Source organism: Macrotis lagotis, chromosome X (assembly GCF_037893015.1).
Source record: "Macrotis lagotis isolate mMagLag1 chromosome X, bilby.v1.9.chrom.fasta, whole genome shotgun sequence".
In the NCBI taxonomy this organism is placed as follows: Eukaryota; Metazoa; Chordata; class Mammalia; order Peramelemorphia; family Peramelidae; genus Macrotis; species Macrotis lagotis.
The window spans coordinates 453337503-453364195 of NC_133666.1; the positions used below are offsets into that span (position 1 = coordinate 453337503).

At 36.7% G+C, this 26693-nt stretch overlaps 1 protein-coding gene across 7 annotated transcripts in view; it reads left to right on the forward strand.

Moving 5' to 3' along the window:
• The window catches only part of TMEM241 (transmembrane protein 241), a 178036-nt gene that overhangs the window by 126644 nt on the left and 24699 nt on the right, over positions 1 to 26693 (forward strand). For 4 of the 7 annotated variants that reach the window (XM_074203555.1, XM_074203560.1, XM_074203556.1 and 1 more), the window contains one exon: positions 24191 to 24255. The exons of the other annotated variants lie outside the window; for them this stretch is intronic. In XM_074203555.1, the coding sequence (XP_074059656.1) occupies positions 24191 to 24255 (65 nt within the window). Of the gene's footprint in view, positions 1 to 24190; positions 24256 to 26693 lie in introns of those variants that run through there. 7 annotated transcript variants of the gene reach the window in all.

Below are 26693 nucleotides of genomic sequence, written 5' to 3' on the forward strand. Positions count from 1 at the left end.
GCATTCATGGTCCCAATCATTGTAGTCATTAGAATTCTTAAGTCTTTCATAATTATTTGTTCAAACATTGTTATTGAATGAATTGTTCTCTTGGTTCTACATACTTCATTTTCTATCTGCTTGTTATGAAAGAGCTTCATAATTTCTGACAGGAAATTATAATCGCAATAAATAGTAATAGGCAGCATTTATGTGACACCTACTATATTCCAGGGACTGTGCTCAGCACTTTCCAAGCATTGTCTCATTTGATTAATGCCAAAACCTTGGGAGGAAGATATTATTGTTATCTCCATTTTGTAAAAGAGGAAACCAGAATTTAAGCATGGGTGGCTAAGGCTGGATTTGACTCCAAGGCCCAAGGCTTTATCTGTTTGGCCATCTTGCTGCCTTACAGCACAATAAGTCATCCATATCTTTGCAAAGGTCAAGATGGTGTCAGATAGCAGTTATATAAATAATATGGGGCACATAGAATTGTTTTCAGTTTTAGTTTCAGATTCCCAGTTGTTGACAATATGTGCTTGAAGTGAGTGGTTTTCTATCACCTTTTCAATGCCCTACAGAAAGAACACTGAATGTCCCCTTCTCTCCAGCTAGTCTAGTTCCCTTTCTTATTGAATGAGGCAAAACTGATTCTAATAGTTTTTAGTTCTCTACACAGCAGGCACTGCCATGATCAAATGTATCCTTAATCAATTCTGTTTTATGGTTCTGTGAAAGCTCAGTTGACCAATAAGGGCCTCTGTAAGCACTGACTCAGCTGCTTCTTCCTTTTAGTCAGGACCCAGGTATGCTGGTTGTCAGTCACCCACCAGCTCCTTCCCATTGTGTCAGTGCAGAAGTAGATCACTCAACATATAATCACCCACTGATTAGTAGAAGAAAAAAGAGGAAAAAGACGGTTCTGCCCTCTAGGAGCTTACAACCTAATGACTGTGGTAACAAGCAGACAAATTATATGCAATATGAATAGAAATAACCAAAGCTAAGTACTAGAATTTAGAAGAAAAGTTTTTTTAAAGGAGGTGGAATTTTAATTGGACACACACACCTCTACCAGATCAGAGGCATGTGTTCTGATTTGTCTAGAATAGGACTTTTTAACCTGTGGCTATGGGCTTGGTTTTTCAAAATATCTTGATGATTATATTTCTATAATATAATTGCTTTCTTTTGTAATCCTGTATATTTTATTTTATTCATTTAAAAGCATAATCCTAAAATGAGATCCCCAGGCTTCCCTAGACTCCCAAATGGTCATATGTTAAAAAAAGTTAAAAAAAATTAAACCAAAATCAAAACAACCCTAATCTCTAGAAGACTGCTTTTCCAACCATCAAATCATTCAGCTCTTTTTCCTCACCTACTAACCTTTTACTTTTCCTTCCTTTGAGCTATATAATTAGTTGCCTTTACATAAAGGATCATTTCCTTAGCAAACAGTTTAATGATTAATAAAAATTATATCTATACTAAACAGTGGCAAGTGCCTGCTTGCTCAAAGTGAAATAAACAGTAAAATATGGTACCTGAAAAAACTTCTCCATTTTAGATTTTTTTTAAATCTCTGATCCAATAGAAACAGAGAAGAAGTGGATTTGAGTGCATGAGATAGTCTTCACCACTGTAATAGGAGCAGAAACTCCCAATAAGTGCATCTGCTTCTGTATTGCTCTTCTTGGAACAAGTTAGCTTTTCACTTGGCCAACTGAGTCTCCTAGTAAAATGAGAAGTTTCTTCCCTGGGCACAGAGACAAGCCAGGGCATGGAGAGAGTTCTTTTCCCCACCCTTCACTTGGAAAGTTTTTAGCCAAGAAGCATTCAGGTGTCTAACAAAGGTTCTAGGAAAAATCTGCAGGATTCAAGAATTCAAGACCTCCTGGAAAATGCTGTCCTTACAGAAGAGTAATAAGCCACAGGTCTACTATATTCGGTTAAGGTGGTTCTACTTTGTAATTCGTATGACATAGTAGTCAGAATATTGTTGGAATTTCAATAATCTCCTAGATAATACTTTTTTGTAGTGTATCTCCACATTATTATTATTATTATTATTATTATTATTATTATTGACAAGTTAAGTCTTTTTTTCAGTTATGTATGACTTTCTGTGACCCCATTTGGGTTTACTTGGCAAGGATACAGAGTGGTTTGCTATTTCCTTCTCTAACTCATTTTACAGATAAGGAACTAAGGCAAATAGGGTTAAGTGATTTGCCCAAGGTTACACAGCTTGTAAATCAGATTTGAACTCACAAAGGTAGTCTGTCTTCCTGACTCTGGGTCCAGCATTCTATCCACTAGAAAACAGCACAATATAAAAACTGTTCTAGGAAATTGAGACCAGTGAAAGCCAATGGAAAACAGATGAAAGCAAGGGAAATAAGTTGGTATGGGAGCTAGATATTCAGCCTATTCTCTGGGTGACTAGAGTCATTTAGTCTGGTTGGGCCTCTGGAACACTGAAGACTAAATAACCAGAAGAACTGAATTTTTAGTTGAGCCAAGACATGAGAGAAGGTATAGGGGCGGGGTACACAAGTGGGAACAATCTTGGTTAATCTGATTTTTTGGGTTTGGTTTTGAATTTTCCATTTGGTGTTTAACTATAGGGTGTGTTCATCATTATGAAAAAAAAATAGCCTTCAGTTAACATCTTACTTAACTTGACTTTAATATTTCCCAATAATTCTCTTGGGAATTCTATAATCTTAGCGTTTTAGGGCCCTTAGAGATCATCTTGTCTAAACCTTTCATTTTTGTAAGATCATGAGAAATAGAGCCACAAGGGATCTTGGAGTTCACCTAATCCAGCTCCTTTATTTTACAAACAGGAAATTCAGACTTAGAGGGAACTAGATGAATGTCCCATGGTCATACAATATTTCTGTGCTCTTTTTTTACTATACTATGACTCAGAGAACTTAAATGATTTAGTTATTTGTATAGCTAATGGTATCATAACTTTGGTCACTGTTCTTAAAAAAACTTTCTTTTGGTTTTGACATATTATTTTCCAGTGTACTTCACTCCCCACCAAACTCTCTTTTGCAACAAAGAAAAATAATTAAGCAATACTATTAGCAAAAGAACTGTGTCTGATGCTACATTAAATGTTCTTTTTCCAACTCCACCATGAAGATTTTTTTTAAACTCTATCTCTCCAGAACCAAGATAGATCATTGCAATTCATGCAAATTCAGCTGCCACAAAGTGATGATCTTTATACTCCTCTAAGCTGCTGCTTTTTCCTTACCCTAAAGCATTAAGTCCTCAGGTGACACCTTCTTTTGATTTGATCTGTGAAACTTTGACATAGAACAGGTGCCCAGTCCAGTGGTTCTTTGGGTATCATAATGCCTATAGAAAGTATGTCAAAATCATTAAGTGTGTGGATTCACAGGGCAGCAGGTTTCTCAATGGTAATTGGAACTTGGCAGATGTTATCTTTTCCTTCCCACCCCAACTGCCCATTGGTTTGTTTTCAGCAGCTGCTTCTGCCTTCTCTTCCAATTCCATGCCTCTTGGGCCAGATGCAGTCATTGACTTTGTGGTATATACAGAAATATGCCATACTGAATTTCAGGACAAGACCCTGTGTGCCAACCAACAGCTGCTGTACAGCTATAGTATTCACATTCTGGGACATCAAATGATCATTCATCTGGGGGAGGTTCCATCAGCCTGACAGCCAGGGAGAGACCTGGGAAACCTTGGACTGATGCGTGGAATAGAGTCTACAGATAGATGATCAATGGCTGCCTCTCAAGTTGGGAGAAAGCAATAGAATGATCCCATACCATCTTTAGTGAATATCTTCATTTTGTAAGTCCCCCAGATGATCAATAAATTTCCGAAATAATGACTTCAGCAACAAAGGCAATTTTGTATTATAGCTTGGTTCTTAGACTGGACTAAAGAGACCTTACATGACTTACCTTTGGATCAAGCCCATGTCCTTGCTTTTGTTGATGTATTAGGGTTTGTTTAGCTTTTTTCTTTTTTTTTTTTTTTTAGTTCATCATTATTCTTCTTTTGATCCTGCCCTTGGGGAAGTCAATGTAAAGGCTAATCTTTGATTGCCTTCCAAACTCCTATTTGACATTTCTTTGTGAATGGTACGGTAGGGAAATACAGTGCTGAATTAAAATCTATTTTCTAATTTACAATACACAAATACAATCTACTTTAACAAATCAATTCTATTTTTTCCTAACTTTGGATCTGTTAAGGGAGGAAGATTATAACTCAGTGGAATTTTACAAGCTGATATAAAACTAAACAAATTTAACTCAATATGTCCTAGGGTGATCAACAGTGACCAGAGTCCAAAATTCCTTCAAAAATAGACTGTACTTACTATGTAGAGCTAATTTGTTCTGTTTCTCTTCTATTTGAACTCTCTATTCCAGTGAGAGCTTACCCAGTCTATGAAGATAATCTCAGTGAACTAGAAGAATCCTTATAGGTTATTTAATTACAGATTATCTAATTGAACCCCCTCATTTAAAAGATGAGGAAACTGTGGTCTAGAGGAGTCGTGACTTGTTAGGAAGAAGCACCCTCCTTATGATAGAGAAGATACCAAAGAAAGGTGCCCAATTCAATAAGTGTGTGTGTATTCTCAGGGCAACATGTAGAAAGGTGAGGGACTAAGGGAAAGAAGGTTACATATACAGTCAGACAGATTTGCTTCATTTCTCAGTTTTGCTTAACTACCAGACAGGAGCAGTAGGTTCTAGCTAATCTGCATTAGTGAATCTAACTTAACTATAACCTAGCTCTTCTGACTTCAAGTTTGGTAATCTTCCTGTTCTTCCTCCCTTCTGCTATAGACTCTCCTCTCTTCAGTTTCTATGAGCATGATTGCCCCTTGTGAAACTTTTTGACACTTTAATTTGTCTCATTTCCAAATATAGATTATGACTATTAAATATTCTCTTTAAATGAATCAAAATTCTCCTGTTTTAGATGCTGAAATCATGATCATCTCAAGATAACTGATCTTTTAACACTGCTAACCCTCACCTTCAGACTATGAGAAGTATGTGTGTGTGAGGGGGAGCAGGAATTTTTCTTTAACTACATTGGTCATCTCTACCCACATATGAGTGGGAATAGGGTTCACAGGTTAACTGGTTTCAGTTTTGGGGAGAAATGTGTTTGAGACATAGCCACTGCTTTCTGTCATGGCTTTCTTCTTTCTCATTGTGAAGTGGGCAATCCTAATCCCTATAAAACTTCCCACTCTTCCTTTACTCTTCTTATGTGGTGGAAACTTTTTTCTAAGGATGTCAGTGCCAGAATGGTTTAAATTCCTGGTCTGTCTATCTCCCACTTATGTGAAAGGGTGGGTTCATGAGTAGCTTTGTTGGTACTATGTTGGGCACAAGGGTTTGTCTAGAAGAAGCAACAAGAGTTTTGCAGTTTATATAAATCTTTCAGGTGTTAATCTATTGGGGGGAAGCTTTTGCAAAGGCAAGTTTCTAAGGAAACAGGCATCTTCCTCCTCTGCATGTTCCTTTTTCTCCTCCTTGATCAGCTTTTGAGCAAATAGTCTGATGACTCCAATATGCAGTTCCACTCTTGATGAGGTTCAGGGCTAGTCACAGTTAGGGGAAGGAGGCAGATCAAAGATGGCAATTAGTTGTTTTTTTTTCCAAATGGGTGCTCAATTTCCTACCTTTTATTAGAGGAAGGAAGCATCTGGGTCTATCAAAACCTGTCTATAAAACTGTTCGTTCAGCCCCAGGATTGCTGACTCTAACAATAGGATGTGCTGAAATTATTACTCCTTCAAAAGGAGTTTTAAAAAAAGTCCTCAGGGGCCTTGGGTAAGTGTAATTATGGCTTATTCATTTGAAACTTTTTGATGCTTAAATTTGTCTCACTTCCAAATACAGCTTCTGACTATTAAATATTCTCTTTAAATGAATCAGGATTCTTCTATTTTAGATGCTGAGAGCATAGTTTTTCCCATGATAACTGATCTTTTCACCACCATTAACCCTCATCTTCAGACTATGAGATCTTAATTTGGTTTTAAATAAAACTGGATGGTGAAACATGTCTTGTAAAATGGGATTGAAAGCCAGCTTTGGAGTTTACTAAGATTTAGCTTGAAATAATTTGTGATAGACTGAGAAAAAAACATTCCTTTCCAATTTTCCCCCCTCTTTACTATGAAACTTTCATGTGGAAGAAACAGGGAAAGCCAGAGCAACACTAGAAAACAGAATGCAGAAAAACACTCCAGCCATGTCCCTCTTCACCCTGGGATGGTGGTACAGTTTCATGTGGTAGATTGCTCTCCCCATCCTTAAAAAAAATCTTTATTTGACCAAAGGATGACCTCAAACTATTGTCCTATATTCCTCCTCCCTTTCATAGCTAGAAAAAGCTATCTACACTGGTTGCAAGCTACTTCTCCTCCCACTCATTTCTCAACCCTTTTCAATCTGGCTTCTGACCCCATTAGTCAACTGAAACTGGTCTTTCCAAAATCACCAATGATTTCTTAATTGCCAAGCCTTTTTTTAGTCCTCAGCCTTTTTTTTTAGGTCTCCAAACCCTTTTGACTCTACTGATTGCCTTCTTCACTTCTTTAAGATTTCATGACACTCTAGTCTCCTGGTTTACCTGCTCTACCTGTCCAAGTATTCCTTTATAGAACTGAGATCATCTCACCACCCAAGTGTCTCTTTTTTCCCTGCCCTCTCCTGTCATCTTCTATCCTGTCCTTTTCTCCTTTCTCTTTCCTTCTTCAACTCTTCTCTCTATATATCATCTTTCTTCATGATCTCAACTTTGTTGGGTTCAATGATCTACGTGGATGATGTATAGATCTGCATATCTGAACTTTATAGCTCTCCTGAACTCCATTAAGTAGCACCAATGGCCTATTGAACACCTCCTCTTGGGTCCACATTTAGTTAGTCAGTTCACACTTAATATGCCCAAAACAGAACTGGTTGTTTCCCTTCAAAACCACTTCTTATTTTGACTTCTTTTGATGGCACCACCATCTTTCCAGTCAAGTTAAGTACAACGTTTTCCCCCCTCTTCCTTACTTCACCCATACAATCAGATTTTAAGTCTTGTCAATTCTATCTTCATAGAACTTCTCACCTCACTCCCCTTTACTTGGTTCATATGGCCACCTTAGTTAAGACCCTCATCTTATATGTCCAGGTTGTATCCACCATTTTTTTAATTATTCTTTTTGCCAGTGTAATACAGGGGTTGATTCTAGAGTTCTAGGGAAGAGATTCAGACAGGAATGGAAACAGTCATGGGAGCATGGAGTTGACAGTTAAGTAGCATGAATTAAGTACTTACTTTAACCACTTACTATGCTAAGCACATGTTATGTAGGCTATGGTAGTAATTTCCTAATTGGTCTTCCTGACTCCAGTCTCTCTCCTTAACTGCCAAAATGGTTTTCCTAGAGTACAAGTCTGACCATGTCACTCTCTTGCTCAAAGAGCTTAATTGGCTCCATTTTGGTTTTAGGATAAAATATGAACTGCTCTGTTACACTGAGCCCTTCATAATCTGATTTCAGCCTACTTTTCCTGGTTTATTACACATTACTCTCCTTCATATATATTATGTCCCAGCCAAACTTTCCTTCTTGCTATTCCTTGTATACCACATTCCATCTCCTGTCCTATGTCCTTTCAGTCTCCCACACTTGGAATATACTTTTTATCTCACATCTGTCTCTTAAAGCCCTTAGCTCCCTTAAAATCTCAGCTCAAGGACCATCTCATCTATGAGGCCTTCACTGACTTTCCCAGCTTCTTGGACTTGTCACCCAAAATCATCTTGTATTTCTTATATATTTATTTTATATTTACTTGTATGTGTTTATTTTGTTCCCTTAGACTGATGGTAAATCCACTAAGGGTAGGAACTCTTTGGTTTTTGTATTTGCTATCTTGGTACCCAGTACATAGTAGGTTCTTCATAGATATGAGCCTATTTGATTTATTTCATTCTTAAATCATTTAAACACAAGGTTTTAAAAAGGAATTTTTTATATAAAAGTATCTTTTCAGAAATAACTCTACCATTAGAACAAATTCACTAAATAATATTAAACATGGAAAGTTGAAAAGGTGAAAGAGTATTAGAGTAAGAAAGGAAGAGGCTGTTTATGACTTTATTACTAAAACATGTTCTTGGGCAAAACAACTCATTGCCAGAAAGAGAAACTGGATATTTTCAATGAGATCTTTTTGCAAGAATATTATATAAATGTTAGTGTAGAAGAAATTAGAATCTTGCCTCATCCTTTCCTTTCCCTTTCTACATCATGTAGGTCTGTACTAATGTTATTTGGATGTTCTGTTAAGGCCTCGACAATTAAATCTGTGGTGAATCTCTATTCCCATTTTCATAAACACCACCTCCAAGCTCAACAAGTGTAAATGACTAGACAAAGGCAAGGCTTGGAACGTAGGCAGTACTCTGAAGAAGAACTGATATAGGTAGAAATTAAAAATTCCCTAGGCCATTTTCAGAGAACAGAAATGCAACCAGCTGCTTTTGGGTGAATTGAAGTAGAACAACTAAAAATAAAGAGGAAAAGAACAAGAAACAGGTTGTGATTCAAAGACCCTTTGGTCCATACCTTCAAAAGATGTAGCACAGATGGGACTTGTAGGAAAACAAGAGCAATAGACAGTCTAGCATGGCGCTATTAGAGATACAAAATAAATTGTCCAAAGGCATACATTTAGCTGGTAGAAGACCCTTTTCAGCAGTGGCATTTAGAAGGTCACAAACTCAAGAATGAGAGTCATATGCAAGAAATAGCTGCTGCTTAAACCAGATGTCATAGGACATCTTTATGTTTATTGTCCCATTAAAAAAAACTATTGTTTCTGCAATGATCTTTCCTTATTCTCAGAAATGTTGCACCATATGTAGCTGATGAGGACCAAAGATCAATAGTCTTCAACCCTACACCTTTTCCATGGAATTCTATGAAGAAATTGATGTAAGAGTAATATAAAATACTGTGATGAGCAACTCCTTTGATTACTCAATCTCAGGGACTTCCAAGACCATCTGGTCCAATATTGATTCAAGCTAGAATCAACTTTAATCCATCCTCATCGAGTGGTCATCCAAACTTCATTTGGAGAATTCAAGTGAAGGGGCAGGTCACTACTGTCTTAAGCAGGGCACTCCCCTTTTCTAGGAAGTTTTTCCTTACATAATGTTTAAAACTTTCTTCCTGTAACTTTTACCCATTTCTCCTACTTTTAACCTTTAGGGACAAAGAGAACAATTCTCTTCCATGGGATAATTCTTCAGATACTTAGGACCATTGGATATAGACTTAGTAAACAGAAAGATATAGACTTAGAGTAGAATATAATAAAGGTCTTTGAATCCAATTCTCTTATTTTACAAAGGGGAAACCTGAGGTCAAAGGAGATTAAATGTCTTCCAAAACTAATAAAGGTAATACATGACAGGGAGGATGTGAACCTGACCATCATGTCTCCTTCATTTCCTCTAAATGAAGCACCCCTGATTCTTTTTATTTTCATTTTATTTTTAATTTATGTAACAAAACAAGCATTCTATAACATAGTCCAATAAATAAGATTATTACATGTGAAACTGCAAATCCATCATATATGACTCACTATTCCTTTCAAATATGTACAAAAATGTTATGTAAATTTCTTTTTCTCCTTCTCCCCAATCCTTCCCTTGTCCTACAGATGCTACCATTAGAAACAAATAGGTATATAATATGTGAAATTCTTCTATACATACTTCTAGTTATCAGTTTTTTCTCTTGCAGATAGTGCCTTTCTTCATATGTCATATAGTTAATTTGGGTATTTATAATAGTTAAAATAACATTTGTTTATCTTATAGCCTATGACTTCCATGCCTTTCACTATCCTTGGTACTCTCCTCTGGACACTTTCTAACTTGTGGGAATTATTCCCAACATTTTAGACCCAGAACAGGAATGATATTTCAGATTAAGTGAAATTAACCTTTCCCTAGATCTGAACACTATTTCTCTCCTAATACACTCACAGAAGATTTTCAATAGAAAACAAGAAAAGTTGAGTTGTTTAAAGCCGGAGAAATGGTTAACTTGCCTGGACTTTCCTCTCTCACTTCCTCTGTGGTTACAAGCCTCTATATACCCTTATTTTGAATGGTTGCTAAATGAAAATCAGGTTGTAAATCTTTCATACAGGTGCTTATATTGTTTTGGATCCCCAGCTTATCTAATTAGATCTTATAACCTTAAATTCACATAATATATATCAGATTTGGTTTTCTCTGAGCAATATTTAAATAAAGTTGAGCTACATTATATTCAATTTGTTATTACATTAATGTGGATATAGGGCAAGTCCAATCACATCTCTTGAAATATGACAACCACTTATAGTGAAAGTCTATTATAGTTACATTTATTGACCTATGTGGTAGTGTTGATCATGTCCTATTGGTTCTGAATCTATGAAATCAGTATATTCAAGTGGTCCCATGGTACTTATAAAATTTTTTCTATCGGACCTTTCTCTTGCATTTATAATATAACTGTTGTGGAGGACTTAAATGAATGACTTATCATAGTCCATATCTGAAGCAACTAATTCCTAGAAGTAAACAATTCATGCATTTAGATTAGTGGTCTCTAAACTTCTTTGATCACTCTTATTAACAAAAAACTTTTATGCATGCATTTCCAATATGCTATCTATCCATCTATCTCTATATTATTATATTAATAATGATGCATATTACAAACTTATGTAAAATTAGAAATTAAAACAAGATGAGCTAAGTGAAATAATATGTGATCTTTTAGTTTATTGAGTAGGAGCATGGAATTATCAGACTTGCACTTCAGGATAATGGTTTTGGTAGTTGTGTAGAGAGTGAATATAAAGTGGGGAGAGACTTGAGACAGGGAGAACAATCAGAAGGTTATTTTAATTGTGAAAAGGTCTTGTATTATGGTGGGGTCTGTATGAGAAGGGGACAAATGGGAGAAGTAAAAGTGGAGTTCAGCTACTGATTTGTTATGTGTATGTGAGGTGAGGGAAGGTGAAGAAAGGAAGATGACATTGAGGTTATGAAAAGTTGGTTGATAGAAGGATGTTTGCCATCCACAATAATAGGGAAGCTAAGAAGATAATGAATTTTAGCTATAATCCTGCTCACAGTTCTAGCATGTCTGCTTCCATTTTGTGACTTCCCAAAATGCAAATGGAAAATAAGTTTACTTTCCCTGAGCTTTTCTTTACTCTTTCATAAAATGGGGGTGTTATTACTTTGCACTACCTTTCCCAAAGTACTTTAAATCATGAAATGCTCCCTAAATATGAAGCATTGTAAATATCAATTCCTGATTGATCAGTACTTCCATTCAGTCTTGCATATACATTTTCCTTTGATTCTCTTTTATAAATATTTTAATTTTATTTTTGCTTTCATATCACACTTACTTCCCAAAATTGAGACAATAATGCACTATTGGTGGAGTTGTGAACTGATCCAACCATTCTGGAGAACAACTTGGAATCATGTCCAAAGGGCAACTGCATCGTGCCTTTGATCTAGTAATACTATTATTAGTTCTGTATCCCAGAGAGATCATAAAAAAGAGAAAAGGACCTATATGTACAAAAAATATTTAAAGCAGCTCTTTTTTGTGATGGCAAAGAATTGGAAATTGAGGGGATACCCTTCAATTTGGGAATGACTAAACAAGTTGTGATATATGAATGTAATGGAATACTATTGTGCTCTAAGAAATAACAAACAAGTGGATTTCATAGAAACCTGAAAAGACTTACATGAACTGATGCAAAGTAAAGTGAGTTGATCCAGGGAAACATTGTACATAGTATGAGCACCATTGTATGATGATCAATTATGAATATCTTTGTTATTATTTGTATTATAATGATATAAGACAATTCCAAAGGATGCATGATGAAAAGATGCATATATATATATATGTATATATCCATAGAAAAAATGGATAGAAGTCTGAATGTAAATTGAAGCTATTTTCACTTTATTTTATTTATTTTTAGGGTCTGTTCTTTCTTTTACATGACTAATATGGAAATATATTTTATGTGAATATATATATATATATAAAACCCATATCAGATTGTTTATCATCTTAGGAAAGGGGGAATTAAGAGAGTAGGAAGGAAAATGGTACTTAACATTTTTTTTTAAATGAAAGTTAAAATTTGTCTTTACATGTAATTGGAAAAAATAAAATACTATTAAAATATATATCCCTCCCTTATCTTTTTAAATTTTTTTTATTTATTTAAGGTTATGGGGTTAAGTGAATTGCCCAAGGTCACACAGCTAGGCAATTATTAAGTGTCTTAGATCATATTTGAATTCAGGTCCTCCTGATTCTAGGGTAGGTGCTCTATGCCCTGTGCCACCTAGCTGCTCGCCCTCCTCATTTTTTTTCAAGATAAAAACAAGAGATTAAAAAAAAAGCAGTTAAGTGAAGCTAACCACTTTGTCTGCTGTGCCTGATGGTATTACACAGTGTTTCCCCACCCAAAGCTCCCCCAGCCCAATGAAAAATTCACTTAAGAATCTTCAGCAGGGCATATTCAGGAACTCCATTGCTCCAGTCATTTTTGTATCAAATGCTCTAATAGTCAAATTTGGAATAAAGGAGGTCGCATTTTATGAATTAATTCAAAGATTCTTCTCACCCCCTCAGTTTCTACTGAAGAAATTTCCCACAAGCTTTTAGGTCCTTTCCCAAATCTCTTCCCTTCCTTGTTATTTGGCAGAAGCTGAAAGGATTATGGCCATATGCAATCTTTTTGCCAGCATAAAATACCATCATTCTTTTCCCCAGTTGGAAAAAAATACTTTTCAGTGTTTGCTCAACTGGCTCCAAGCTTTCCTCCTCCTTTTCTCTAACTCAGTCTTTGTGATTTACCCCCTTGAATAATAGTGATGGCAACAGCAGAAGCAGAAACTGAGCAGAACCCATAGGCTTATAAAACACATGATAGTCAGTATCTCATTTGAACATGCTTATGACACCAGATAAGTAGTGTAAGTCATTTGCATTTTTATAATTGAGCACATGAAAGGTGACCTGCCCATGGCAAAATGGGTATTAAAATTGTAGGCAGAATTTGAACCTGTCTCTTTCAACTTGAGGCATAGTGCTTTTTGAGAACTAACTTTTTTGAGAACCATTTATAAATAGGTATGAGCTATCATGAATAATAATAATGAGTTTGTGGAGATATCCAATTATGGCTTAGTAACATTCAGGCATAGGATCAACCAACTTCTTAGCTACAATTGATCAATGAACAAATATTGATTTAGCTGTTTCATCTGTTTTTTGCTTATGAGCAGAATTTTGAAGGAGACTGAAGTAACAAAATTCAAACTTGCCAGAATGTAATTTTTAAAAAATACAAACTGATCACTTTTAAAATACATTTTTAAGGGTGCAACAAAGTTTCACAACAAATATTTTTCACTATCCAGATTTTCTTTTATTGACATTAATTTTCTGACTTCTGAAGAAAAACAACAGGAAGTCATTGTTTTACAGCTGACCCTTCAGAGAACAGAAATCATCTACCCTGGAAGATAGTTAAGAGCAGTCCAAAAGATATAGAAGTGTGTATTTTGCTTTAGACCAAGTCCTAGAGGATCAGGGATGAAGGTTAGAGTCTTTGAAAACTAATGAAGAAACTCACTTGATTTAGGTAGTCCCATAAATGGAAATCAATGGCAATCCATGTATCCAGGCCTAGCCCTAAGTATTAATTATTGTGGACCTCTCAATTTAATTGAAAATTGAAAGATAAAACAATAAACAAAGAAGGGAGAGAAAAAAGAAATTTGAAAGATTGATGGCAAAAGAAAAAAAAGGATGGTAAAGGATGAGATGGATAGATAGTATCATGGGAACAACAAACATGAGCTTGAATGATCTTTGAGGCAGTGGAGAATAGAAGGACCTGGCATGCTGTGGTCGATGGAGTCACAAATATTGAACAATGACAACATCACTTTGACAGATGCTAAGGGCCTTCCCTTAGAGCCAAGATATAGAGTACAAAACCTGGACCTTGCCTTCAGTGATACTGTGAGATATATGAATTGTACTCTCTGGAGTACTCTTTTAGTAAGTGATCTTCAACTTTATAGTAATCATCTAAATTTGAAGAATTATTTAGATCCCTGGACACAGTGAGGCTCATTGGAAGAAAAGGTTGCTCCATTCTCAGTAACAAAGACTGCCTCTTCCCCAGTGGCACAGTCCTCAACCCAGGGAAGTACTTTAAGTCTAGAGGACTGTGGAAACAGGATCCTGGCAAAGTGGGGCTTATAGGAAAGGGAAGAATATTTGTTTTGACTGTTTATGGACTTGGGGCAGTGAGATGGTGCAGTGGAGGACCTGAGTTCAAATCTTGTCTCAAATACTTAACACTTATTAGCTGTGTGATCTTGGGCGAGTCACTTAACTACGACTGTCTCACATCTAAGTCCATCTCTAGTTGTCTTGATTCATATCTGGCCAGCCCAGATGGACTCAAGATTGCTTTGGAGGAGAAAGTGATGTTGGTAATGTTGCACAACACCCCTCATTCAAATCCAATTCAAGTGCATGTCCTGGCATCACCTCCCTGATGACATGGTCTTCTTCAAGAATGAAGGACAAACCACAGCAACTATATGGACTTAGATACAAGTCCTTTGCATTTATTATTAGTTTAAATAAGACCTATCTTGTTTTGGGGGGGAGAGGAAAAAGGGGAAAGAAATTTCCTTTACTTCCTTTGGGGAAGAGGTTGTGAGCCTTTCTCAACTGAAAGGATCAAACTGGATGTTTTCCAAGCTCTAAATCCTAGGCTACTTCCTTAGGGTGCGATAAAGTTGCTCTAACCAATCACTTCTACCTCAGAATCAAATTTCCCATAAAAGAAAATCCAACTCCCCCAAACACCTGACTCAGGGTTCTTGCCTTCCCCCTCCCCTTAAAAATGGAATTTGTCTTAGGACTGAATGAATATTTAAAAACAAAATCTGATCTACTTTAAACACCCAAATCTGTTCAAATAATATTGAGGTTGTGACATCTGTTGACAAAGGCAGGAAGTTCAAAGCAGCATGGCTGGTGCATTGTATTGAGTTCTGATATTTTTGGCAGCTCCCAGCTTGTGGCTGGGGAGGCCTGTGTTGTTGAGATGCTGTGGGAGAGTTTTTCTTGCTCATGGCCATCTAAGGCATTGAGTAGGGAATTTTAGACAAGAAGACACTAGACAGGGAGTAAGGAGACTTTCCTGGGCTTTATGATTGAATATAAAATTGAGAAATATTAAGCATGGAGACAAATCAGAAAATGTTACAGTTGAAAGTGACCTCTTAGATCAGCTTGGTCAACTCACTCATTTTTTAAAAGAGAAAACTTGCCCCATAGGCAAGTGAGTGGCTATCCACAAAGAGAACACAGATTTCCTTCCCAGCCAGTGTTCTTCCTAGTACCAGGTTGGGCCCCTTTCCAGCTTTGGCCTTACTGCCCCAGTCCACATTGCCATGACTGTGTTTCTTCCTCTAGGAAACAAGAGTTGCCAGGATTGGGAAAAACTCCCATGAAGCAGACTGAGTAGACTCTCAATGTCAGACTTTCCTCCAAGCTCCCTTGTCACGCACAGAAGGCTGCTGATATAATGTCCAGTCATCTGTTAGTTCAGTGTTAACTTCCCAATTAGAGCTGATGGAATCTTAACCAGCAGGAAATAGAATCCCCAAAACAAAAGCATATTTCCCTAAACAAATATCCAAAGTCATAACAAAGCTGGTTCATTGGGACACAGGCATAATTGAGCTCTTTCCATTGTGAGAAACTTCAAGCAGTAGGCTGAGTGCTATGTGATTTATAGGGCAACCTTGACCATGTGTCTGAGGGTTAACTCATAGACCCACTAGTATTAATCCAACTGGAAGTTTTAAGCTTAAACATTCACACATTTATACACATGCATACATGCAGACATGCACATTGTCATGCTCAAACACATGAACACACACGTATATTACACATTTGCACACTTACATATATCCACATGCATTTATACACACTTCACACATGCGCACAGTCAGACATACACTTAGCATAATATACTTACAATACACATACACATACACTCACACACACACAGTGTATTCTGTGCCTTTGATTTTGAGAGCTTCTAGCAATGCCAGTGAACTGAGTTCTTCCCCTCTGACTCTGGGAGAATGTCTACTGCTTTTCACCCCCATTCTCAGAGCTGTAGCTGCTGCAAATGTTCTCTTTTCTGACTCTTTGTACTCCTTTCTTCTCAGCTTTTCCAAAGAAGGTTGGCCAATTAGAGATCGCACCAACCAATCCAAAGGGCTCCTTTCCTTCTGTTTATTGACTCCAGTTCAGCAAGCATTTACTAATTGCCTTGTGTGCTAGTGACCTGATTGATCACAGTATGTTGCATACACCTTAATATAATAGTTTATATTCATTTAACACTTTAGAGTTTGCACAGTGTCTTCACATACATTATTTCATTTGATCCTCAGTACAACCTAATGAGATTAGATGGACAAGTGGTATTATTCTCATTTTAGAGAAAAAGAAACTGAGGGTCAGAAACTTGGTGCTCATCTCTAGTAAATGGTATATTCAGGACTAGAACTCAGAGCTCTGCATTCCTAGTGTAGCACTCTTTGGACTCCATACACTTCTCACCTCCATCTTAGGGTTATAGTGAGGATCAAATAAGATAATATTTATAAGGAACATAGCAAGCCTTATGGTACCATATGAATATTATTATATCATCATCATCATCATCATCATTTTATTCCTCATCTAAGTCTCATTTTCAGGAGTGGTTGTGAACTCGTAATCTTAGCTGTACTTGTTTTCCTGTTCAGTCACTTTTCAGACATTTTGTGTTCCCATTTGGAGTTATAAGCCAATAATCACTTATTAGGTACCTACTAAGCACCTGTTACTTTATTAATAAAGCAACGAGAATACAAAGAAAAGGAAAAAGTTGGTTGTTGCCTGTAAGGAACTCACATTCTAAAAAAGGAGATGACATGCAAGCAATTGTGTACCTACAAGATATATAGTGCAATGTAAATGAAAGGAAACCTCATAGAAAAAGCACCAGTGTGGGGAGGAGTTGGTTGAGGAAAGTCTTCCCCCAAAACGTGGGATTTAAACGGGGTTTTGAAAGAAGACAGGAAGCTGAGGTAGAGTGTTCCAGTAATGGGTCATGGAATCAAAGGGAGTGTTTTTTTTATTTTTTAGGTTTTTGCAAGGCAATGGGTTAAGTGACTTGCCCAAAGCCATACAACTAGGTAATTAATAAGTGTCTGAGGTTGGATTTGAACTCAGGATCTCCTGACTACAGAGCCCGTGTTCTATTCACTGTGCCACCTAGCTACCCCACAGAGGGAGTGTTTTGTTTGAAGTACAGTATTCACCAGTGTGAATAGGTCTTAGAGTTTAGAGACTGGAGGGAAATGTAAAAAGACTGGAAAGATAGGAAGGGGTCAGCTTGTGAAGGACTTTAAAAATCAAACAGAGAATTTTATAATTGATAGTGGAGATACAGGTAAATGGATTGAGGGAGAACCCAGTTTGTATCAGTCCTAAATAGCTGATTGAATCAGAGAAGTTTATTCTATTTTCAGGGACTGAAAACCAATACCATGGTGATGAGTATTTTGTGTAGGAGGTCTGGTAAACTTCATCCAAGCAATTTAAAAAGAAGGCTTTGGTGGAGAGGGAGAATGGAATTAGGTAACATTTATACATATTCCCTTACTTTTTCCTCTTAGTACATTAACTGTGCTTAGTTTAGGTTGTCATGCTTTGAGATCTCAGCTAGCATTGATTATCTGGCCCTTAATGATTTGTGCTTGAGTCTTGAGGACATACCTATCTCTAGATTTCCCTCCATCTTCAATCAGTCAATCAATTCACAAGAATTTATTGCTGCTCTTTAATCATTTTTCAGTCACATCTGACTTTTTGTGACTCCATTTAGCATTTTCTTGGCAAAGACACTGGAATGGTCTGCCATTTTCTTCTCTGGTTCATTTTATTTTATTTTATTTTATTAGATTTTTTCAAGGCAATGGAGTTAAGTGACTTGCCCAAGGCCACACAGCTAGGTCATTATTAAATGTCTGGGGTCGGATTTGAACTCAGGTACTCCTGACTCCAGGGCCGGTGCTCTATCCACTGCACCACCTAGCTGCCCCCTCAGTTCATTTTAGATGAAAAATCTGGGGTAAACTGGGTTAAGTAACTTACCCCAGATCACAAAGCTAGTTCTGAGGCCATATTTGTATTCAGAAAATGGAATCTTCCTTACTCCAGGTCTGGTACTCTATCTGTTACACCACCTACCTGCTTAATAAATAAGTATTAAGCACTTACTCTATCCTAGTGAAAAAAAAGAGCTTACTCTACTCACAAGGAGTTTACATTCTAGGGGGAGGGGAGATAACATGGGCATGTGTATATATATATATATATATATATATATAGATATAGATATAGATATAGATATAGATATAGATATAGATATAAAATGTAAATAAATGCAGATAAACGCAAAGTTGTTTGGGAGGGAGATCACTACACTAGCAGGAGAGACAATCACATAGAGGACTGGTCTTGGGCTCCATCTTGAAGAAACAGAAGGATTCTGTGAGTTGGAGGTGAGGAGGAACACTTTTTAGGCATGAATGATGTCCATTACAAAAACATAGAGATGGGGAGGGAGTATTAGACATGAAGAACAGACAGAAGTCTACTTTTGGAATTGTTGGAATTAGAATTTTCTCATTATTTTCAGGCAGCACTTTGAATAGTTGTCATGTGGTTGATGTACACATAAGAAGAAATACAGCTAAAAATAGTATCCTGTTATGGATTTAGGGACTAAATTTAAAGCTACCATAAAGGTAGCTTTTAAATGACAGAGATCAGATTGCCTCATAAAATGTAGTACAAATATAGCTTTGGATGTTCAGAAAGCAAGTTGCTGACCTGCATAAGTTTTAGCCAAATAGTTCATTTGGGTGATCTGAATTTAACTTTTTACCAACCCTGTTCAACCTGGTTGGTCAGATACTCTGAACCACTTTGAAAATGTGCACAGTTCTTTAATGTCCCTAAAATTTTCCCTGAAGTAAAGGTCCATCTTTTTGTTTTGTTTTGTTTTGTTTTAGTTTTTGCAAGGCATTGGGGTTAAGTGGCTTGCCCAAGGCCACACAGCTAGGTAATTATTAAGTGTCTGAGGCCGGATTTGAACTCAGGTACTGCTGACTCCAGGGCCGGTGCTCTATCCACTGCTCCACCTAGCCGCCCTTAGGTCCATCTTCTTAACCCTATTATTCTTTCAGTGATAGATGATATACCCAGCACTTGGTACAGTGCTTAGAATATAGTAGGTGCATCTAGGTGGCCAGTTCATAAAGGACCTGAGTTCAAATTCAGCCTCAGACACTTGATACTTATTAGCTGTGAGATCTTGGGCAAGTCACTTCTCCTGGTTTCCTCTCATCCAGGGTCATCTCCAGTCATCCTGATCCATATCTGTACACTAGACCCAGGCAATTCTGGAGGAGAAAGTAAGGCTGGTGACTTAGCACAGCACCCCCTCACTCAAATCCAGTTTATATGTTTGTCATGACACTACCCTGATATCAAGTTCTCTTTTAAGAATGAAGAACAAGGGGCAGCTAGGTGGCACATTGGATAAAGCACCAGCCCTGGAGTCAGGAGTATCTGAGTTTAAATATAGCCTCAGACACTTAATAATTGCCTAGCTGTGTGATCTTGGGCAAGTCATTTAACCCCATGGCCTTGCAAAACCCCCCCAAAAGAATTAAGGACAAATATCATTATCAATAGGTATTTGATTTGAGGGAATACTATAGTTTCTTAATAACTGATAATAATGATGATGAACTAACATTTTATATAGTACTTTATGATTTTCAAAGCACTTTATTACATATGTTAACTTATTTGATCCTCATAACCCTGAAAGGCTAGCACCCCATTTTATATATGTGGAAACTGAAACCAAGTATTCTGCTCAGCATCATATAGCTAGTTAGTGAGTGGTTCCAACTCAGGTCTCATTGACCAGGTCCCATGCTATATAAATTAATGTAAAGATAGCAAAAGATAACTAATGAATAGCTTCTAGGCACACAATATCAAGAGAACCTTAGGAAGGCACTCAGCCCTCACACCTCTGTTGTACATTTAAGGAAGGGCATGGCCAGGCTTGGTATTACTCAGAATGAGCAGATGTGGATGGATTATGATCTAGATGGATGAAAGGAAAATCAATATTGATAAGTTCACACCACCACTGATATATTAAAAGTAATAATATGCACAAAATTATAATAATTCTAAGTTGGCTAATATACTGTTACATTACAAGCTCTAAAAAGGGTTGAATATCTTTCCCTTGATTATGATGTTTCCACAGAGATGACTCATAACACACAGGCAAAATAGTAATCAGCCTTGCCATAGATACCTTTAGGTCATCTATGTTTCTCATAATGTATTTGAACCTTTAAATGAGAACTGAGATTTGTTCTTATATCTCATGCTTCTTAGTATTCCAAGAAGAATTGAGTTATTTTTATAGGTCTTGAGGGATAATAATGATCATAAGCCTTTATTAATTATGATTAGCTCCCTAAGCTATCCTGGGTAAATGATACCAATTATCACTTCTTTGCCACTGACCATCAAGGTCCCTCATATGATGTAATCACTTAATCATCTATTCCATAGGCAGTTGGATGGGATTATGTTTCCCTGAGGTTAGAGATGGGGTAGGTACTATGGTAGACTAGCTAGTTTTATGAAGTATATTACAGTTTTCCATTAATTATAGCTGTTTTTTGGTTTATCCTTTATAAAATTATAGAGGTGTCTTGATTACATTCATATCCACTTGGGATGGCTTTCTTTTTTTTGTGGTAGAGATCAGAACCAAATTTCTCCTTCCCCCCCAGTCTATCTCTCCTCCCTGCTCCTCTGTCTTTGGATCAGAGTAATTAAATCCTGCCTTTTTTTTTTTTTGATGAAGTCCTGGGGCTTCAAGAAAGGGAAGCTGCTTCATAATCCATTGGGAATATACCCCACTCAATCTCTATGCTAATGTGTGCATGACTAATTGAAATTCATAGTTAATGGGAAGAAAGGGAATCATCCACTCTCTACTAATGGCTTCAACTTTATCTCCCACTAAGCTTTTGAACTTTGTGCCATTGTTGCCAACACATGGCCACTATAACTTATTTGTGGCAAATTTTTCAGTGGTTTTCTGGAATGGCAATGCTATACCTGGAGAGGTGGAAAGAAGTAGAAGTTGCTACAGTAGCCAGAGTCCTGGTTCATCCACAAATCAATTCTTGTATCACTGAGAATTAACCCTATTCTCTCAGAACTGTATGCTAATATTTCCCTTTAGGAAAAGCTGTCTTTCTGTCCCTTTTTTCATATCTATTTTTGTGATAATGAAGATAAAAAGTCTGATGGGACACTAACTATATGCAATAGAATTTAGAACTGGAATGAATCACAGGATAACATAATTCAAGAGTTCTTCACTATTTATTGTTTTTTTTTTAATCATGGCAGTTTGCTGAAACCTTTGGGCCACTTCATAGAATCATTTTTACTTATTTATTTGCTTGTTTATTAAATTCAATTTTATTTTCACATCTGCCTTTTCTCTCACTTGCCTTCTCCTGCCATCAAAAACAGAATAGTATTTTTACATTTGATAAATATAATTCAATATAAATAAAAATAAAATATAAAAAATATAATTAAATATAATAAAATTAAAATTATCCAGGAAATCAATTTTAGTGAAATAGAGTTATCAAAAGTGCTTTTAATAACCCTAACCCTAACCCCTCATTCTATAGATGAAGACACCAAGCACTTAGCTCAAGGAATTTAAATGTCTTGCCTAACATTTCCCAAGTCAATAGCTCAACTAAGATTCAAACCCCAAATTCCTTGACCCCAAATCCAGTTTTCTTTCTAGGACATTCAATTGCCTCATGCATAAATCTATGAAAGAAGGAGGAAAACCCAAATTAATATAAACAACTTCTTGTTGCCTAAAATTCCAACAAATCTAGTCAGTATTTTAATGGTCTGAATGTAAAATGTTTAATTTTACAGTAGTAACTATAGCTTATTGGATTCTTTCTCTTAGCCAGGCACAAATTCAATTCTAGATGTATTTAAGTGCACTATACATAGTGCCCTAGCTTTGAGACATATGTCTCTAAAAAGGGACTTTTATTAAAAGTGCTCATTTTTATCTTGCCTTGTTTGAACAGAATTAATCTCCAGTACCCAGTTACTTTAATAGGTTTTAAGAACTTGAAATTGAATTGGGTTTTTTGGGGACCTGTATATGACCAGTACTGGGCTAGACATTGTATCTGAAGGGTTTAGGAGAAGTAAAATCTGTAAGAATTTTTCTTCCTTCTCATTGAGGACATAAGACATTGACAAAAATGTTCAATAACAATACAGTGATAATTGATCAAGCACCAAATTGGGCACCCTAACCATTCACCAAATACTTTCCTTTACCCTTCGAAAAAAAATCTTACTTTCATCCTTTAATTTCCATTGTGAGGGACATAATGATCCAGTTGGCACATTTCCTACTTAATTAAGGAGTTGTTGAAAACCCTATTTGGAGTTTTCTTGGCAGAGATATTGGGGTAGTTTGCCTTTTTCTTCTTTGAATTATTTTATAGGTGAAGAAATTGAAGCCAAAAAAATGATTAAGTGATTTGCCCAGGATTATACAGCTGAGATTAGATTTGAACTCAGGTCTTCCTGACCTTGTGCTCTATCCACTTCACAATTTGGTTGCCCAATTAAGAAGTAGAAATATATATACATATATATATATATTTGCCTCCCTTGGCTTCTAGAAGCTTGCATATTTGGTCATTTGGTGAATTAATATACACTCCCCAGTTTACCTGTAAACTCTTAGAGCAGACACAGTAAGGACCAGATAATGTGCTATGGGCAATGTAAAATGTAGTTTGAAAAATATAATTCAGAGCTACTGGTCTAGATATTAAGAAGCATCGATGGATCTTTTTAAATAATTGTGTCCTGGACATTGATTCTATACAAGTTAAGCATTTTTAATAAAATGAGCTCTTTTATGATAAAAAGCTCTTTTTTTTAAGGTTTTTGCAAGGCAGATGGGGTTAAGTGGCTTGCCCAAGGCCACTCAGCTAGGTAATTATTAAGTGTCTGGGGTCGAATTTGAACTCTATTCTCAGGTACTCCTGATTCCAGGGCCAGTGCTCTATCTACTGCTCCACCTAGCCTCCCCATTATAAAAAGTTCTTCTAAGACATGTGTGATGTGGCCAGTGGGCAGTGACCACATGCCCCCTTTTAGGAAGGAGAGGCTAGAAGGGGCCCTACATCTAAATGCTAGTCAGAGACTCAAAAATGTTGGCAAGGGTGGTTTTTTTTAAAATCCAAAGTACTCTCTTTACTTCAAGAGTGGAACTGTAGTTCTATTATATTATGTAGCTTTAATTTTATTTATACCAGTTAAGGACCCAGCTGGAATACTTTCTAGGAGAATGACTTTTTTTTTGAGGAAAGGAATTTTTTGTTGTGTTGTTTTTCTTTCTTGGAAGGTATAAATAAGTACATCCAGTCATTGTCAGAAAATCCTGAACAAAATAACTAGTAAAATTCAGAAGCAAAAAAAAATTAACCTCATTCAAAATTCTTTGTGCTCTTTGTGTTTTCCTGAATAACTTGGCAAAGGGATATTTTTAGTGCCTAATGTACCTCTAGAAATCAGGAAAAACAATTTTGTACATAGAACAATGATTCAGAAGCAACATTAAATGTATAATTATGACCTCAATCATAGGTAGGGCCAAAGAACCAGGAAGGAGGTAAATATGAAAGAGGGAAGGGAATGAGGAGAGAAAGAAATATGCTGGGATACTCCATGGAACTAAATTGAATTTATGGGATAGGAAAAGCCAGATGTCATTTAGACCTTTTGTTAAAATTGTTTTTGCAGGTTATGACAGCTGGTTTCTCAGTATTGCTTTTTGACACAGTCTTGGACATTGCGATGGTGGCTTGGTAAGTATTTTGTTTAAGGGTAGGAGATAACTATTGACTTGGTGAGTACCATTGCTTAGAGATAAAATAACCACTGGTAGATGGGGATAGGAGATGACCACCGGGCATTGGAATTTCATGGTGTAACTCAAGAGGAGCAGTGTGGTACAGAAAGAGGGCTAGATTTGTAATAAAACTAAAGACAACAAAACCACCTCTATTGGAACTTAAGTCTGCCATTTCTTAGCCCTGTGACTGTGGTTTCTTCATTTCAGTTTCTTTCAGTTTCTTCTTCATCTTTAGAAATCACAAAATCCTACATCAGACCACCTAGAGAATGTTGATTCATTCAATTGATTCAGGGTATGCTGGCCACTGTTGTATAATAGCCAGAGCTATGCAATTTCAAAAGAGAGGATTTGAAAGGTATGCTCAAGGAGACTGTTATAACTGACCTTGTCAAACAATGTCACCAGTTTAGCATATTCTATACCTAAGATATCAATCAACTTATATTGGACAATCGCCCAATGCATGAGACACTTTCCAGGGACTAGACACACATGGATTCCCCAGTACCATGATGCTCTGCAATAAAGACATCTATCTTTCTGTGCTATCTTGATTTCCCGATTGATCCCCCATACATATAGATCTGTCAGCATAGACTGATGGCTCATCTTGAGTTCTAGGCCCAGGTTCTTCCTGCTTTTGTCTGATACCTAAAAGCATCCTGGGGGTGGGGGAAAGCAACTTTTATGCTTTCCTTACTTAGGATTATTGGGAACAGCTGTGGCAACTGCATGTATTTCTAATTGTGGTCGCAAGTATAATAATAAACATACCCTACCGATTATTTTACAATTTACAAAGTACTTTCACATTCATTATCTCAGATGATCTTCACAACAACCCTGTGAGGTAGGCAAGCTGGATTTTATTATCCCTGCTTTGTAACTGAGAAAACAAAGTCCCCTAGCTATGGAGGGACTTGCTCAAATTCATACAGCCAGAATATTAGAGAGCCAGGACATAAATCCAGATTTTTTTTTCTCTAAGAGGCAAAAATGGTAGAAAGGGGAGAACATTTGTTTCATAGTCTAAAGTCCTGTGTTCAAATCCTACCTATGTTGTTTGCTACCTATGGGACCTCAAGCAAATAATTTCTGTTCCTGGGGTAATCTATAAAATGAGAGGCCTGGGCTAGACAGCTTCTGAAACCCATCAAGCCTTCAATCTATGTCCTTTCTATCCTATCATAATGCTGTATTATCTTTAAACATGGGAGCAAACAAAACTATCTACTGATTATATTGTCTATATGGCAAAGTTAGAATAGTCATATTCTAAACAGCTCTCTTGTTAATGTGGTATATTTTCTATATATAATGAATTAATTGAAATCTACATGCTTGTTATTTAAAAGTAATGCACTATTAAAGATAGGGCAGCTAGGTGCAGCATAGCAGATAGAGCACTGGCCTTGGATTCAGGAGGATGGGAGTTCTGCCACTTACTAGCTGTGTGTCCTTAGGCAAGTCACTTAACCCTGATTGCCCCACATCCAGGGCTGACTCCAGTCATCCTGATTCATATCTGGTCACTGGACCCAGATGGCTCTGGAAGAGAAAGTGAGGCTGGTGACTTAGCACAGCATCCCCTCCACTCAAATACGATTCATGTGCTCATCATGGCATCACCCCCATGATATTGTGGTTTTCTTCAAAAAAATGAAGGACAAACATTAGTATTGAAGATAAAGTCCTGGACTTGGTGCCAAGAAGCTCTAGGTTCAAATCCTACCTCTGATACTAAGTGCGTGTCTCTAGACAGTTACGTATACATGCAAGTACATTGTGATAAATGCTAGGGATAGAAAGAAAGATAAAAAAATAGTTCCTTTCAAATAAGGAGTTTATATGCTCATGAGAAAGACAATCTAATCTATATCAATCAAACAGGAAAAATATATTAATTGCCTTCAATGTTCCAAGCACTATTTTTAGGGCTAGTTATATAATAAGAATCAAAGAACAGTCCCTGATCTCAAAGAGCTTGGTATCTAATGAGAAGCTCTAGGAAAGCCAGATGGTATAATGGATAGAGCACAGTCCTGGAGGAAGCAGACCTGAGGTCAAATCCAGTCTTAGACACTTACTACTAGCTGTGTATCCTTGAACAAGTCACTTAACCCTGATTGTCTAGCTTCTAGGGCTATCTCCAGTCATCTTGATTCATATCTGGTCACCAGTCCCAGATGACTCTAGAGAAGAAAGTGAGGCTGCTGACTTAGCACAGCACAGAAGTTTATGACTTTATTGAGAACAAAGGACAAACATCAATATCATCATCCAATGTGAGGGACACTATGTAAATAAATATATGTGAAGAAAACTACATACTGGATAAATAGGAAATAATTTAGAGAGATGATATTGGAATTAAGAGGTTGGGGAACA